Here is a 16439-nt window from a genome sequence, read left to right as displayed (position 1 = left end):
CAACGCACGGGCTCTTGAGGTTTAAGAGGATCAAGAAGTAGAAACCGGAGCAAGACGACGAACTGCTTCCGAATTTCCCGAAGAGAAATTCTAGTGATATCCACAGGCTACAGAGCAACTTGATCCGATCGTGGCAAACGGTGGGCCTGTTCAGTGAACAAAGAAGTTCTACGACCACATACTAATCCTCATCCGTCGTCTTGGTCATCAGATGTTGAGGGAAATGGTGCTTTTTCAACTTAGTACCTGAGTCTCAAACAAAAACACCAAAGACCTATCCCCATTCTCTAACAAAGCCTGCTCGTGCTCATCTCTTACCCGTCCACCTCGACTACGGCGTCATTCTTCTCATTGGCTTTCACTTCCCAGAACGTGGAAACCTGGCTGATGACCCTTGCTCAACCTCCAGGAGTTCCTCTCTTTTACCCTGGCTAACCCACTCATTTCCGTGGACGGTTGCAGGGACCGCTCAACATCACATCACACCATCCCACATTATACGATGATGATAGGGGAACTGGTTCTGTAACAATTCACATATCCGACGTTCATCCCTGAGTATTGTTCTCAGCCTCAAACGACCACCTTCAGCTAGGTACATAGAATAAGCAACGACTAGGCGTTTAGCTTGTGACTTGTCAAAATATCCCGAGAGAGTCCTCAATATTAAGCCCAAACCATTCACTACGATACATCATCTCAACCACCACCAACACTACCAAAACACTGCATTAGCGTGTCCAAACTCACAGATGATTCAACATGGAATTGGTCGCGCTAAAACATGGGAATTCGGAAACAATGTTCAAAGGGGGGATAGTATATTTCCGTGCCCACTACACCTGAGAACGGTCTGGCTATTGGCACGGATATTTTCTCAGGTGATAAAGAGAAAACCAGAGGTTCAAATCGGTGGTAAAACACCGGCTTTGGTGTAGACGGGTCTCGAGCGGGAAGAGAAAAAGGTTCCCGTTCTTACGGATATTGCAACAGAGATCAGCAGCGTTTCTCTTAGTCGATGACATTGGACGGCAGGAAAATAGGGGCACGTATTTTTTGCCCTGTAAATAACTGACTTGTCGTTTAATCTCTAATAGGAGAAGGAGGCGCGAGCAAGGATTGCCCTCGGATCCAAGACGTCCCGAAAAGCATACATACTTTATGAAGCAACTGCGGGAGCCTCCTGCATAGCGACTTTCTTCTTCAGCTGAACTATGATTGTATGTATACAATGTACGGACGGATATAGGAAAGGTTGCCTAGCGTCCGCCCTCGATCTACATAATTCGACGATGTTATCAATAGCAAGGACAGATCTCCCGCTCCCGGTGGCTGGCTGACTGGACTAGGGTTATCTATAACGACCATTAGACGTCAACAACGGATGCATCTGCACTAATCGGACATCTTTGAGCTCACAGTTTAATGTTATTCCTGACTTGGTAACATCTGGCTCACATGAGCTCTTGTATAGATAGAGTTTAGCAAACGGTTGGAAAATCGTAACAAGGTAGCAAACATACATAGAAGTGGCTATGAGCTGTTGGCTTCGTTGTGCCGTTGTTACTGTTGATTGGTTGCTGTATCATGATGAAAGAGGATTCTTGTCATCACATACCAGTCTGAACAAAGAGGTCTGGTATCTAGGATGAAAAGCGAAGGTCCAATTGGAATCACCCATGAGCATACGAGCCAAGCTATTATATCCGATTTCAAGTAATTGTTGCACTTGGGTTGTTGCGGCATACTTGCGGCACATATCCCTCAGATCGATCATATACTTTCAACCCGCTGTTCTAGAACAATCAGGGCATGCAATGCTCCCAACGCATCAAGCTTGACGTTATGATAGTACGAATCTTAAAGAGGTCTGGCGTCATTTAGTTAAATTCTGAAACTATCGCCGTCAAAAGCGGCTAATAAGTTAGCACACGATTAGAATTCTAAACTTGGTTAAATGCAGAAGCGCTTCATCCAGCCATGGAATGTCACTGCATAAAAAAGTCCCGCATCCAAAAAGAAGCTTCTTGGGCGTTGTACATGCGTAGTGTATGCGCACGACACTATCGATGAAACAAGTTGAAACAAATATTGTATTGTTAGCCTTATGGCTTAATGACAGGGACCTGATCATCAGCCGCAACATCCGACCCGGTGTCATGCATTGATACCGGCTAATAGTGGTCTCGTGTGTATTGCGGCATGCGCATAAGAGCTTGGATTCACTGATATCTATCTTTTATAACAGGTTGGTCATGCGATGAGAGTCTCATATACGAGCACGGGCTTGACAGTTGTAGTACAGTCGCATGGTTTGTCTATGAGAAATATGGCTCAATGTTGAAAACACAAAGTCAGCGAGTGTTTTATAAATATACTTCGTGATCATGAGAGAGCAACACAACGTGTGCCCAAGGTTGAGGTATGGTCAAGTGGTATCCGGGTATCAAATGCCCACCATCAAAGAATCCAACCCACGACCTCAGTTTGAAGTCTTTGCCTCAAGCAAGCAAAACCAGAACTATCTAAAAATGGAAGCCCCAAAAGTTCAACGCCGCAGTCATGCCGTTCTATTCTAAAAGTCATTCTTGCTCTGGAGGCATCTTTTGGATCTGGATTCGCTATGGCGATGCATTCGTCTAAATCAATGATATCATCAAGGCTTCAACTGAAGCCTTACTCCAACGCTAATGAAGCAACGCGAACCCGAGCTGGCAGTATCTCGTTTAATACCAAGTGTTTTTGGGATCAAGATTGTACAGAATTTTGCAACTCTGCTTCTGGCACATCTTCCCACGATCAAGCGTCTTGAACACGGGTCCATCAGGGCCAGTGACGTAGTGATACTGACCAAAGAAGCGCCACTGGCGAGGATCAGCGAGAGAATATACTTCGTCGCCCCAATGTCCGCGGTAATGGAACCAGGATGTCGGTGCGTGAGGATTCGAGGCTGCGGGAACGAGGCTCAGAGGCTCCTCCGCATCTCCTGGTTCGTGGCCACCCTCCTTTGTGTAATCGTAATGATAGGCGTAGTTGTTAAGTGATGGATCCCACAGAGGTCCCTTGTCTGTTACATCTTTGAGGAGTTTAAACGGAATGATGTAAGGATGGTCCCCTGGCAGAGCGTACATCGCATGCGATCCAACGGCAGAATAGATGACGGGACGTTCTCCGCGCTTTTCAACCGCCTCAAAAGCATATGCTTGCCCGCCTTCATGTTCTGAAAAGAACACACCTCGGGGGATACCATGCTCGAAGCGCACCATACAATGCTCCCAGTCACCCACATGGTTGCCAAAACGAATCCCCAAAACGGTTTGGCCAAGGTTGTATGAATAGAAGAAGAACCAAAAGGCGTCGACAATACCAGATCCCTTATCAACAACTACCAGTATGGCTGGAGCAGCTGAATAACCATTTTCGTCTGGCTTGTGGCCGTAGGATTCTGAGCGGCGACCGTTTTGAAATTTGCGATGTCTGGGATCCGAAATCTTGTGTACGGGACGGTTCTTGCCGACGTCATACCAAGTGCTGGGTTCTCGAGACTCTGGTTGTCCTTGGGGGTTTCCTACCGGTATTTTGGTGTCCTGGTCTCCGCCATGATCATCTGGAATCGGGTTGGGAACGTTGTAATGACTGTGTAGCCAATTGGGTCGTGACTCAACATCGTCGTCGCTTCGGAGGGTAATGTTGCCAGAATATTTGTTTAGTTCGTGCAAATTGTGAAGGGTCCATTTCTCGGTCGAGTTGATAAGCTCATCGCCAGCATACGCGGTCATGTGTTCGATGTGCTGGCCGATATCTGAAGGCCAAAACTCCTCCCCAGAATACAGATGAACCAAGGGCGCATGCTTGGTGACATAGTCAGGGATATTCCGGAGAATCCGGCGACGTTGGTTTTTGTTGCGCTTGTGATCTTGACGTGGAATTTCCTCTGGCTCCCAAGCTAGAGAACGGCGCTTCAGGTCTCCCCATTCAGGCTCCTCGTCTTCGTCGTTCCCACGAGTAGCGGGGTCACTGCGTAAGTGGTGCAGTCCGCATATACTCATCCAGCGGCAGGCTTGACGATCCAGAAAGTACGGGCTGCTATTGACCCAGCGTCGGTCTCTTTCACGTCTCTCTGGACCTTTATCCGTGGGGTCTAGTATTCGAGGGAGTAGCCATGCGCCGAACGAGACAAGCAGCACAAAAGCTAGCAATATTGAGAAGCGACGTAACCAAATCATGGCTATTGCGACGGCGAACTCATGCGATGCAGGATGGGTAAGAATTGGGCAAGATAGAGTCTCGAATATTCGATAGCGGAAGCGGAAGCGGTCGGAGTATGGATCACACAGCCAGAAAGAAGGGTCCAAGACAGGATAGGCCGGCTATACAGGCATCACGAACGAAGGAGAGCAAAGAAAGTTGATACCGCTCGCGGTATGTGTGGTTGTATGATATGGAGAAAAAAAGGAATGGGGAGGAAGAAGAAAAAGCCTTTAACCAAGTTGTTTAAAGAAAAGAAGCGCGCGCAATGGTCATGGCCGTTGATCGGCAAGGGTACGGATAGATTGGCGGAGTGTGTGGTGACTGGTTGAGGCGTAACGTAGGTACCCAGAAGGTTAGTAGTGGGTGGAGGGAGAGGCGAGGCAAGACAAGGGTGAATGATGCAGGTACTTGACCGTTTGGGCAATGGAACTGCAAACTTGCAGCTCTGGGCAAGTCTTGGGCGTGTACCTGACAGGATGGGACTATTTCTTGTTTCTCTGCTGCCCATAAGACGCCTATCACCAGGTACTGTATGTTCCAAGTTACCAAGTCTTTACAGGTGTCGAGTACGAATACGTGGAAATATACTACCCATTGAATCTGGGGTAATGACATCCATGGACGTTCCATGCGGAAGTTCCCTGCTCAATTAGAGCATGATCTCCAAGTGCCGATGAATGACTTACTCAGACATCCATACAACAGCAAGCCACAGGTCAAACTTACTTCCGGATTCAGGCGTTCTCTGCCAAGGTTTAGAAGCAGCGTTACATGAACTGGTACATACCATAGTACCTTTTCAAATGCAGCCAAAGACCTCGAACCTCATGCCCATGTGCTTGCTTTCTGTGGAAAATGTTTTAGCGTACCTAGAGCCCCCTCTCGTCCTAACTACCTCTCAGAGCCTCCAACTAAGAACCCCAGCACTGCTACAACCCTGGAATAGGCCGACTGGTTAGACCATCGTGTCAGAAACACACGCAAATCCGCATTAAACCCTGGGTATCTAAGAGCAAGTGCAGGGGTATGGTAATGCTGAGCTTGCGGTCCCGAGTACGATGTTCGTAGTCCATTGAGAGAATCAAATGCATCTGACTAACTACCTCTTCACCGTCATTCTTCTCCCCAACAAATGATCCGTAGTGGAAATAGGATGGATGGATGAACGCACGAGAAAGGCGGGGGAATCGTGCTGAGTGACATGATCATTCTGTGCCGGCGAGTCACGACACATTTACTATTCTGTAAGTGAATGATACACATAGACTACAGTAGTAGACAGATAACCCTTCATTCCAAAGTCTCAAATACAGCATGTGGGCTTGTTCTGGGTTGAATTTAACCGTCACAAAGAGTCGGCGCAATCTAAACCAAACGGTTCCAGAGCCTTGACACTTCTATCACCGCGATGATACTTACAGACTGGAGTGCATGTCCTCGTCGGCGAATATGAAGCGGCTCTAAGCCTAAAAGGCTAATGTCCAATGTTGACCGCATAACTGTTGACCAGCAGTAGTCAGTCACAGCCAAGTATTCATAGTCTTTCTCGTATCGACAAAGGGCTGCCCATAGCCCATAACCCTCCCAAGAGACGAAATCACGGCAAGTAATAGGTGAAAGTAGTAATAATGCAAATCTTGTCATTCAATGTGGGCGATTGTGCACCACGGGTATCATAAGCTTATACCTCCTCCCTCCATACACATCTCCTTCATCTTGACAGAACCGACTTCGTCAGACTCGGATATCTTAAAGCACTTTGATCCTCAGCTGCGTGACGAATACTCAGTCTGCATTTGACATGTCTTCGTCGTCATCATCGTCAGTCTCGCTCTCATCATACTGATCCATCTCGTCGTATTCCCCTCCATGTAGATCATTCCACCTGCTTGGGGTAGGAGTCGACAAGTTGCCTTCAGGATAGGAACCCTCTGGATCTCTTGCTGCAGATGGCGTCCAGGTCGTCGAACCGGCCTCTAATCCGCGACCACGACCCTGGCCGGCTCGAAGTCTCGGCCGCCCACCCCTGCGTCCACTTCCACGCCGCCTCTCGCGTTTGGGAATGACTTCCTCTCCATCTTCGTTCAGCAATCTCCTCCTCCGCCTAGGTTTGTATTCAGGGTCTCGGTTGTCCTTGAAGTCTTGTCCTTCGCCATCTTTTGCCCACACAGTGACCTGATCTGTCTCGCCCTTCCTCTTCTTGAGCGCCATCAAATTTTCCAAGAATCGCGTCTGCTGAGCTCTCTCGCCCGACCTGTCCTTTCCGACGGGAATGCGAATGTTCCATTCCTCTCTGATGGCGGCTAGGGGATCCTCCCGAATAATGTTGGGTTTGCCAATAGTCTCCTTGGTCGCAATTCTCGAGGCAGAAGCGCCCAGAAAGTCAACGTTTCCATCTAGGCGCCGCAGAGCAGGAAGGGGGTTCTCGCTATCGCGTGATGTAAAGATGCCTTCGGTGCCAACAACCTCGGCCCATGAGCCCTCAAAAGTTCGACCTTTGTATGATATGATCGGGTGCGGCGAATGTAGTTCCAAAATCTGAATATCCTCAGGTTCGTGGCGGGCCTTGTTCCCATTCTCCTTTGAGTCGTCCGCTACATCGCCACGATCAACTCCTTTGCCTTTATCGTTGCTCAAGGCTGGGTCAATTTCGGGTTCGTCATCGTCAGCCTCTGGTTCTGGTAAGGGCTCGTTATCGTTGTCGTTGTCATCCTCATTATCCTCTGCAGCGCGAAGACCTCTCCAACTAGGGTTGTGGTCGAGCCAGGTCTTATAATATCCGCCTCGACTATGGTGCGGTGTCCGTGGTTGTCTGTCTTTGAATTCGGGATATGAGAGATCGAGTGTCAAGTAGTAGGTCTGGCAACAGTCAGCTAATTATGCATGGTGCGCATAAAGATTCGATTGAGTAGTACCTCGGTTTCAGTAGCAGAATACTCGTATTCCCATTCTTCTTGATCATCTTTTTCTAACTGTTCTTCAACCTTTAGAACTGCCGCCGTCTCGGCTGAGGCCGCCTCTTCTAGCGTGGCCATGTTGTATGCGCCGGGTCGCCCAAATGATGCTGGGATAGTGAATTGGATATGATAAATCACTCAGGATAAGGTTGGTTTGTTCAGAGGGGCTGTATCAATATATATCTCCGGAAGCGACAAAGTTCGGAAAGTCAATAATCGTTTTGTTGACAAAAGGCAAAGGTTTGGTCGCGAACCTCGAAGCTAAGGTAGCCAAGGTACTTACCAATTGGGACCTCAAAGTCGGTCAAAGATGGCACTTTGTAGGAAAAGTCGAGAATTGCAGGGATCAGGCGGGGCAGCTTCTGTGGCCCATGCCTGCCCCGCTATCGCTATCAGGCTGGATACAACATTTGATGAGTCTTATTGGATTTTGAACTTGGCCATATCTTGACATTTCAAAAACACGCCCTTGAGTCATCCGACGCTTCTCTTTGATCTTTGTACATCCTATTTAACAGTAATCGTTTCCTTCTACTGAGAGACAAATCTCAAGCCTCCATTGTCCAATCGTCTTTACATCTGAGCTATCCATTCAAGAGCAAGATGCCCACGGTGCACCTATTAGATTATGTTGCCGGCAACATCAGGAGTCTGGTGAATGCCATTGAGAAGTGTGGCTACGAGGTCGAATGGGTCCGATCTCCTGAGGAAGTTCCCAATGCAGAGGTTCGGCGAGACTCTTCCCTTTCATGTGTTCATCATGGCTGATGCGCTCTAGAAACTTATCCTCCCCGGTGTCGGCCACTTTGGCCATTGTCTTTCCCAGCTTTCTCAAGCCGGCTATCTAGAACCTATCAAGAAACACATTGCTGATGGAAAGCCCTTTTTCGGTGTTTGCGTTGGCCTACAAGCTCTCTTCCAGGGTTCTGTCGAGGATCCTGACATCCCCGGTCTCGGAGTTGTACCAGCTACTTTGGATCGATTCGACGACTCAAGTAAATCGGTACCTCACATCGGTTGGAACAATGCCTTCACGGCTGGGAAGGCCATGTACGACCTTCAGCCGGACTCAAAGTATTATTATGTTCACTCGTACAAGTGCCCCTACGAGCCAGGAGAGCTTGAGTCGCAAGGATGGGCTGTTGCGACTGGCACATACGGCACCGAGACTTTCGTAGGTGCCATCGCCAAGGGCAATATCTATGCAACCCAATTCCACCCAGAGAAGTCCGGCGCCGCCGGCCTAAGGACGCTCCGTGCTTTTCTCACGGGTGAAGGTCTGAAAACCCTCGGTAATGTAGTCGATGAAGCTGTCGCCAATGCTCCTGTCAAGTTCGAGGACAGCCTGACACGACGAGTCATTGCATGCTTGGATGTGCGAACAAACGACCAAGGCGATCTGGTTGTCACCAAGGGTGACCAGTACGATGTCCGCGAGAAGGGCGACGATCGCAACGTGCGTAACCTAGGCAAGCCTGTCGAGATGGCTAAGCGATACTACGAATCTGGGGCGGACGAGGTCACGTTCCTTAACATCACTTCTTTCCGGGATTGTCCAGTCGCCGATCTCCCCATGCTTGAGATCGTTCGTCAAACGTCTCGCACTGTTTTTGTGCCCCTAACCATTGGTGGTGGTATCCGTGATACCGTAGACACTGATGGCACAAAGGTTTCAGCGCTCGAGATTGCCACCATGTACTTCAAGTCTGGTGCTGACAAGGTCTCGATCGGGTCTGATGCTGTTCTTGCTGCCGAAGAGTACTACTCTCTCGGTCGTAAGCTCTTTGGTAACACTGCCATCGAACAGATTTCACGGGCCTATGGTAATCAGGCCGTCGTTGTGAGCGTTGACCCCAAGCGCGTCTATGTTCCCAAGCCAGATGCTACCCGACACAACATCGTCAAGACACAGTTCCCCGGTCCCAAGGGTGAGGAGTACTGTTGGTACGCCTGCACGATCAAGGGCGGTCGTGAAACACGGGATATGGATGTAGTCGAGCTTACACAGGCTGTCGAGGCGATGGGAACCGGAGAGATTCTCCTCAACTGCATTGACAAAGACGGTACCAACAGTGGGTTCGACTTTGAGCTCATCAACCAAGTCAAAGGAGCTGTCAAGATCCCCGTCATTGCCTCAAGTGGTGCTGGCAACCCGTCTCACTTTGAAGATGTATTCCAAAAGACTCCAACAGATGCCGCTTTGGGCGCTGGAATGTTCCACCGCGGCGAGTACACAGTCAAGCAAGTGAAGGATTACCTACAAGAAAAGGGTCTCAAGGTGAGACAGTTCGAAGAGGGCTTTTAGGTCAATTTGAAATAGAACAAAGAATAAAATGATAGACAACTTCTTGAATTCGGTAAATATCGCTTTGGTATAATTTCAACTAGAAGGCATGTACCAGATAAAGAGTCATAACCACAAGAGCTTCGGTATAACACAGGGACACCAATGCACTCCAACACCTTAAAAATCCTTCAACGGGAAAGATGCGCCAAAAGCTGGGTGTGTTGAACATGCGGCTCAACGCCAGCTACCAGACTCCCTTCGAGGACAGCAGAGCAAACCGCCGAGCGAGCCTCGAGACTAAATTTTGGAAAACACCAACGAAGATAAAATAACATGAGAGAGAAAAGACACAACCACTCCCAAACTCCATGAAGAAGGAAGCAACATGTTGCCTACAGCTCCATGCCCATCAACATCCACTTCTTGCTCGTAACATCAAGATCACGGGCCCAGTGATCCAGGGTTGCCATGTCGAAGCCAACCCACTGCAGGCTCTTTGACAGAGAGTGAACGTCATCCGCGGGGATACGCCTATCAATGCAAGTAACAATGTGGGCACAGTCCAAAGGACCGTCAGCCAATTCAATAAGGGCCATAAGACTAGAAGATTGTGTTAGTGAAATGCGCAGATTGGTGCTGAAGGGAGGTAACATACGCCTTTTTCAGGTCTCGGCCGAGAACGCCTTCAATGTCGAAGAAGACAAAGAGAGATTTCTCCTCTCCATCATCAGCAACAAAGGCACGGAAGCTCGCACCGCCGGCATAGTCCCACATCTCCAGCCAAGCAGTAACGTCGTAGGCAGGTAGCTTTTCATCGGAAACAGGCTTGAAATGTTCGGGAAGCCGGTCATCGGACGGCGGCGTTGGTAAAAAAGCACCAGACAGGCCGGAGCCATTCATCGACGAATTCCTCTCACCGCGGAACGTCGTCTTCATGGACTCGCAAAAGAATCTCTCACATTCTTCCCTGATCGAAAGTGCTGCCCCCCCTCGTCGGCCCAGGCGCCGGCCTGGGATTTCTCGCTTCTTGTTCTTGGGCAAGAGAGCGAGCTCGTTAGACGAGGTTAATGCGGCGAGGGGGGGGCTTGTTGGTGGGGAGGGTAATCCTGAGGAAGGGACCTCAGGAATACCACTCGGCCCCTGGAGCACATAGTTAGGACCTTTACGCAGATGTAGTGTTTCATAGAGATAACGTACCTGCAACCCCGGTAGTGCAGTAGTGGAGGCCCTTAAGGTTGGCGGCAGAGTCGACGAGGTAGCAAGAGGCAAGGACATTGACCTTCTGGGCAGCGGCCTCGCCGTAATTACTACTGTAATTCAAATTCTGATTATTCATTGGCGCCATTGCTGATGATGTTTCCTGGGTATCGACTAAAGTGATGATGGTTGGGATAGGGCCGAGGTTGTTGATCGACGGAGGGAGGGAGGTTGACTGGTAACGTTTGATTGAGGCGAGTCGAAATAAACGGGTTGGAAATCCTTTTAAAAAGATTTGTGTTGTTTGTTTAGAGGCGAAAGTGTGGGTACGTGCGGCGACGTTTAGTTTCGTGTCTTGGGTAAACTCGTGGAGAATGTCTTTCAACTTGGGGTAGAGTAGAAGTCAAGAATGTGGCAGCGGTGTGAAGGGCGAAGACGAGGATAAATACTGAGAATTGAGTGTGTCAGGCCTTGAAGGGGGAGCGACGGAAGCCCAGGAATCTGACGCTCGGGGCAGGAGGAACAGCATTTTGTGTGGACCCCTCACCTGAGGCTCTAGAATTTTGTGCACCACAGTGGAGGTAGCGCTTGCCACACCCACCTACAATAGGTGCCATCCATTGGAGCCGGGGTAGCAATTCAGCAGTTCCAGTGGATGGACAGGCGTTGTACAGTGCGACTTTCTTATCTTGGCAAACGCTGATGTGAGTTAAGCCGAGCGAAATGGAAAGAAATCCTTGGATGAGTCGCTGTTGATCACAGCCAAGAATATCGTCATCTCGTCACAAACTTGATGAGCATCGTGTAATTCGCAGCACTCTCGTTTTCCCGTGATTATCAGTGGAATTTCAACTCATTTCTGATCAAAATGAATCATAATACCTATTCACTAACCTTGTTAGCCAAGCGTTCTTCTAAACCTAGCGCACGCTTTCGCACTAAGGCGAACGCCTCCGCAGCACATGGTAGGGTCTACTGGCCAAGGGCTGAGAATACTAATCGCCAGCTGGCAACAAAGTACTACGATAAACAACTTGATGGCCATGCAGAATTCAAGACTATGTTTCACGAATGAATACGGGGCTACCTATTACCAAGGACAGTCCATCGACTGAGCCAGACTGTCCATCCAAGTTTTTGTGGTTGCACAACACCGTTGCAACCATGTCTGCAAGACTGTCTCACGCAATTGCTAACCACCCAGTCCGGAAGAGTCTAGAATTCTCTGTGATCGTCTTTGTAAGATGATGTATTTCCTCGCTTACATACTGCACCCAGTAGCGAACAGCATATGCGCTATGGATGCATTGTACAGCAATTACTGTATTCAGTTCTTCATACCGCTGTGTTGTGCTGTGCCACTTCTTTCCCAACGCATTGTGTGATGGGAATGTCAAGTTCATACAGAATTGCATGATACACAAGCTCCACAGTGTCAAGGATACAATTATCTGGGGCATCCTCCACAGTGATCAATCACATGATCAAAAACATCATGATCGGTAACTACTAAGGTAGATCCAATTGACAGTTTTATGCAATTTTCATGATCCTCCCTGGCTACAATGCCAGGGAACGCACGCAATGGCTACAATTAAAGGCGGCACTCTCGGCCAACTTAACTCAACCCAACCTAACCCAACCCAACTCATAGTCATGTCTGTCCATCTCCGGGCTAAATGCCCCCGTCGTGTAAGTTGATTGGTGGACACGCTGTGGTCCCGACATGATGGCGCCGCGCCCAACCCCGCGTTTTGGTTCTCTTCGGGAATGCATCCGGACCGAGACCATTGAAATACCCATCCTGGCTGCAGCAGAGATGCAGCCAGAGATAGACAGAGGCATGATCAACAAGCTAATACTCAGTTCGACCTTGGTCTCTGATAGCCACATCATTTTCCTCCTTGCTAGCCTCACACACCTGTCAAGAGGTTCATGTGCAGAACAAGCCCTACCAATACAACTCAATTACATTACTTAAATGTTAATCAATTACTCACAATACTCAGTATGACAGAGAGTTTGAAAGCGGAACAGGGTTTTCTATACAAATCAGAGTAAATGGATCAACCTCTGCCTGGCCATATTCCCTTATCAGCAAATAGTTCGTTAAGAAAAGTAGCTGATCGGAAGAGTGTTTGCGCGGCCTCACCTCGCTGGGAGCATACTCACCACAGTTCGTCAAGTCTATGCTGTATTCGCCTGGCCCTCTATTATTCAGCCAGGCCCAATCTAACTAATACATATTGTAATCCCATTCAGTTACACGAGAATATGAGTCTAGTGCAATCTGGACCAAGATCTTCAACGTAACTAGCCAAAAGAGACATTATTATTCTATCATACAGTTTCCCACATCTCCTGCCTCGTATATGTACTATCCTAGACATATTTGTATTCAAATCCAACTTCTATTGTGCTATCATCATCCGTGTCGGGCACTGAGGCTGGCAAATGCATCCGGGCTGTGTCGACCGTTTGTCCATGCGAGGTCCATACCAAGGTTCATACTCTCTCGGCTCCGGGCAGCAAAAGGGTCTGAAGTAGTCATAGCATTTGGGCTCGCAATGGAATTGGCGGCGGGTGCGTTTGTCATGAACGGATTTGTTCCAGATGACATTGGCGCGGGAACACTATGGTTCTGCTGTACGGGAGCCATAGGCTGATTCTCGGGTATGGTTGGCTGTTGTGGTTGGTGGGCTGTCTGGTATGAAGACTGCATTGACTCGGCACTTGCTTGCTGGGGAGTCATCTGTGGATAATTGTTGAAGAGTGCCATAATCGAGGCGTTGTCTGGCCTCTGGGGCTGGTAGAACTGCTGTTGCTGCTGTTGCTGCTGTTGCTGCTGTTGCTGCTGTTGCATCTGCTGCTGTTGTTGTTGTTGTTGTTGTTGCATCTGCTGCTGCTGCATGTGTGGTATCTGCTGTTGCCCATAGAACTGTTGCCCAGTCTGTTGTTGGACAAATGGATTGTTGGTCGCTTGGGCTTGGTTCTGCATCGGCTGCATAGCAGGCTGCTGGCCAAAGACTTGCTGTCCTGTTTGTGCTATGGACTGGCCAGCATTCGCGAAGAAGGGGTTCGTGGTGGTTTCGGGAGGGCTCAGGGGTGCCGGGCTCTGATATACGGCAGAGCTTTGATATACTGCAGAGGTCTGATATACGGCCGGGTTCTGGAAAGAACTCTGGGTTTGCTCTGGGATCTGGCCAAGGCTGGGCGATGCTATCCGAGTTGGAGATCGGGTGAATGGATTGTACCCTGCAGACGCTTGATTGGTGTTGACTTGGGGGAAAGGATTATTTGACTGCTGCGGCTGCTGCTGAATCGCAGCGGTCTGGTTCGTGAAGAAAGGGTTGTATCCCGTCGACTGTGCTTGAAGCGGCTGGGGGTATGTCATGTTGTTGCTGAAGCCCAAGCTCGAGAAACCGCCAGGAGTTGTGGGTGCCGAAGGGGCCACTTGCTGATATCCTGTGAGCTGCTGGGCAGCAGGTTGTGGCACCGGTCCTCCAGTATGATGAGGAAACAAAGGCTGCTGTGGAGAGAGTGACATATTTTGAAAAGCCTGACTGAAAGCATCGGTGGGCTGTTGCTCCTGGGCGACGGGTGCGCCAAATGGGTTCGTCTGACCATATGGGTTTCGGTTCTGGAGACTTCCTGTCGATTGAGCTGTCTGCGGTGGAGCTGTACCTAGGTTATCAAATGGATTCGTCGAAGCGCTCGACGGAGTAGTCGGACGGTCTGTGGCTGAACGGGAAGGGACGCTGAGCCCTGCGCCGAGTCCTAGTCCTCCGGAATTCGGTGTGAGAGGTGTCAAGGACCTAGATGTACGCAGAGTCTGTTCTCGAGGTGAAGGTGTAGGAAGAGGGGAGGGACGGCCGCTTCCCTCGCCCAATCGCACAAGAGTCTCGATCGCCCTTTCGAGGTTACCATTGACACCTTTCAGCACCAATGCATTCCTTTTAGCATCCTGAAAGCCCATGTCCAGTAGCCTAGCCATCTTTTGGTCCAGCTCATCTGGTTGATCGAGATCCAGTGTTGCGCCGAAAACCTTGGACGGCTTGTTGGGTGGCCTTGGAGATTCGGTGCGATTAGCTTGAGCAGCCGCTATTGTTTTGGCATCCTTCTTCGATTTGGAGGACAGGGGAAAGATAGATGAGGCAGATCGGAATCCGAACTTGGAGTTCTTAGGCGGCAACGGCGGAGGCGTTCCCTCGCCCATATGCGGAGACTTGGACTTTCCCGCTCCATTAACAGTATTGTTCATATACTTCTGTCGAATGAATCGTTCCATCGCGGAATCGGCTTCGTCAACGTCGACGGGCACAGACGGCTTGCCATGTTCGGGATTGTATAAGTTATTCGATGTGACATTTCCAACCTTCCTCATGTTCTGTTGGTTGTGTAAGCCGGGGGTGACTCTCGTACGCGAATCTCGCATTGTTCTCCTTACTCACATCGACTTGCTCGTTGGTCCAGCTGTCCATACTCAAGGACTTGACTTTGGAAATGTGAGTACCCAGCTTTCGGTGGATTGCAGCACATCTCATGCATAAGAAAACACCAAGCTAATAACAAAGTTAGTCAAAGTCGGTTTTGGTTCGCGGTAGAAATGCTTACACTCCATGATGCCCATGCTGAAGATGACAGTTCACGTTAGCAAATTCCGAGTTCTGCAAGATGGCTCCATGATGAGCTTCGTTGCATGTCTGGGGCGTACCTGGATTACGCGCATGGCAGTCTGCACACATATTATTGCCCGGAACATTCTGCACAAGGTCTTGCAGGGCTTTTTCGTTCCGCGCCTGCTGGCGCTTGCTCATGATACCAGACATTGGCGGCGGGTCGAATGAACAAAGGTTTTGATAACCTCTAACAAAGATGCAGTAGCAACGCGATCTATCTTGCAGTTCAACAATCTCGAGTCGTTCGTAGAGTTCGCGTAGGACAAATTCGGCGGTCGGAAACTCGAATACTCTCGGTGCAGAGACTGAAGGCCGGAATGGGGGTGATCGTCGACTGGAAGAAGCAAGTTGTCGAGATTGATGTAATAGACGGCCGGGAAAAGCAATTATAGCAGCAAGGCATGTGAAACAGATGCAAATAATATGTAACACAGTAGTATGTGATATAATGCGATGCGATACGTACCATGCAATGCTGATGGGTCTGAAAAGAAGGAGGAAAGAGGATGAAGGTTGACGAAGGAGGTGCTACTTGTTGCGCCGTGCGATTCAGGTCCCAAGTGGATGCGGGTGCGGGAAGAGCGCGGGCTTCTTAGGCTCTGACACGGCGAAGGAGCCAATTTACAGTCAATCAACCACCTTGAACGGGTAGAAAACGTGAGATTGAAGAACTCTGCCTCAATCGCTTGTCAATTTTCCCGAATCAAATGAGAAGAAATTTGCTAGAAAAGGTTTGACTAAAAGTCAGCCAAAATATTATCTCGTACTCAGAAAAAAGCCCCTGGCCAGAGCCTTTAGCAGTTAGAAGCCCAGGGATAGGTTTGTCGTCCCCTAAAGCCACAGTGGAGTTCCATCTTGTTGCCCGTCCGCTTAGATCCACCAGTCACTTAAAGTAACTAGGTAAGGTCAAGTTGCGTCTGGCTATCCCAACTCGTCCTAGACATGGACTCGCCCGGTCCATCCACCGGTTGAAAGCGAATTGACGGCCTTGGCTGGCTCGATTTTGACGACGGCGTCAGGGGCAGGTCTCGTGGGTGAGACAGGGTTTAGATGAAGACCGAGATTCAT

At 49.3% G+C, this 16439-nt stretch overlaps 5 protein-coding genes across 5 annotated transcripts, besides 2 other annotated features; 1 reads left to right on the top strand and 4 right to left on the bottom strand.

Moving 5' to 3' along the window:
• Positions 1–2726: 2726 nt before the first annotated feature.
• On the bottom strand, positions 2727–4226 carry FPSE_03885 (uncharacterized protein; the record flags this gene model as incomplete). The annotated part of the gene is made up of 1 exon (XM_009257003.1): positions 2727–4226. The coding sequence occupies one exon, from the start codon at positions 4224–4226 to the stop codon at positions 2727–2729; it is 1500 nt and encodes a 499-aa protein (XP_009255278.1).
• A 1810-nt stretch (positions 4227–6036) lies between these two features.
• Positions 6037–7286, bottom strand: FPSE_03884 (uncharacterized protein; the record flags this gene model as incomplete). Its single annotated transcript, XM_009257002.1, has 2 exons — positions 6037–7110; positions 7167–7286. 2 exons carry the CDS (start codon positions 7284–7286, stop codon positions 6037–6039), a joined length of 1194 nt encoding a protein of 397 aa, XP_009255277.1.
• Positions 7287–7811: 525 nt separating this feature from the next.
• On the top strand, positions 7812–9513 carry FPSE_03883 (uncharacterized protein; the record flags this gene model as incomplete). The annotated part of the gene is made up of 2 exons (XM_009257001.1): positions 7812–7934; positions 7987–9513. The coding sequence occupies 2 exons, from the start codon at positions 7812–7814 to the stop codon at positions 9511–9513; spliced, it is 1650 nt and encodes a 549-aa protein (XP_009255276.1).
• A 374-nt stretch (positions 9514–9887) lies between these two features.
• FPSE_03882 (uncharacterized protein) lies at positions 9888–10840 on the bottom strand (the record flags this gene model as incomplete). Its single annotated transcript, XM_009257000.1, has 3 exons — positions 9888–10095; positions 10151–10655; positions 10693–10840. 3 exons carry the CDS (start codon positions 10838–10840, stop codon positions 9888–9890), a joined length of 861 nt encoding a protein of 286 aa, XP_009255275.1.
• Positions 10841–12305: 1465 nt separating this feature from the next.
• Positions 12306–12343: a microsatellite.
• Positions 12344–13117: 774 nt separating this feature from the next.
• FPSE_03881 (uncharacterized protein) lies at positions 13118–15521 on the bottom strand (the record flags this gene model as incomplete). The annotated part of the gene is made up of 4 exons (XM_009256999.1): positions 13118–15079; positions 15144–15254; positions 15307–15323; positions 15407–15521. The coding sequence occupies 4 exons, from the start codon at positions 15519–15521 to the stop codon at positions 13118–13120; spliced, it is 2205 nt and encodes a 734-aa protein (XP_009255274.1).
• Positions 13508–13622: a microsatellite.
• Positions 15522–16439: the final 918 nt, after the last annotated feature.

The sequence above is a fragment of the Fusarium pseudograminearum genome, chromosome 1 (genome assembly GCF_000303195.2).
Source record: "Fusarium pseudograminearum CS3096 chromosome 1, whole genome shotgun sequence".
Lineage (NCBI taxonomy): Eukaryota > Fungi > Ascomycota > Sordariomycetes > Hypocreales > Nectriaceae > Fusarium > Fusarium pseudograminearum.
Note: the sequence above shows the minus strand (reverse complement) of the source record. Positions and strands in the feature narration are given on the sequence as shown.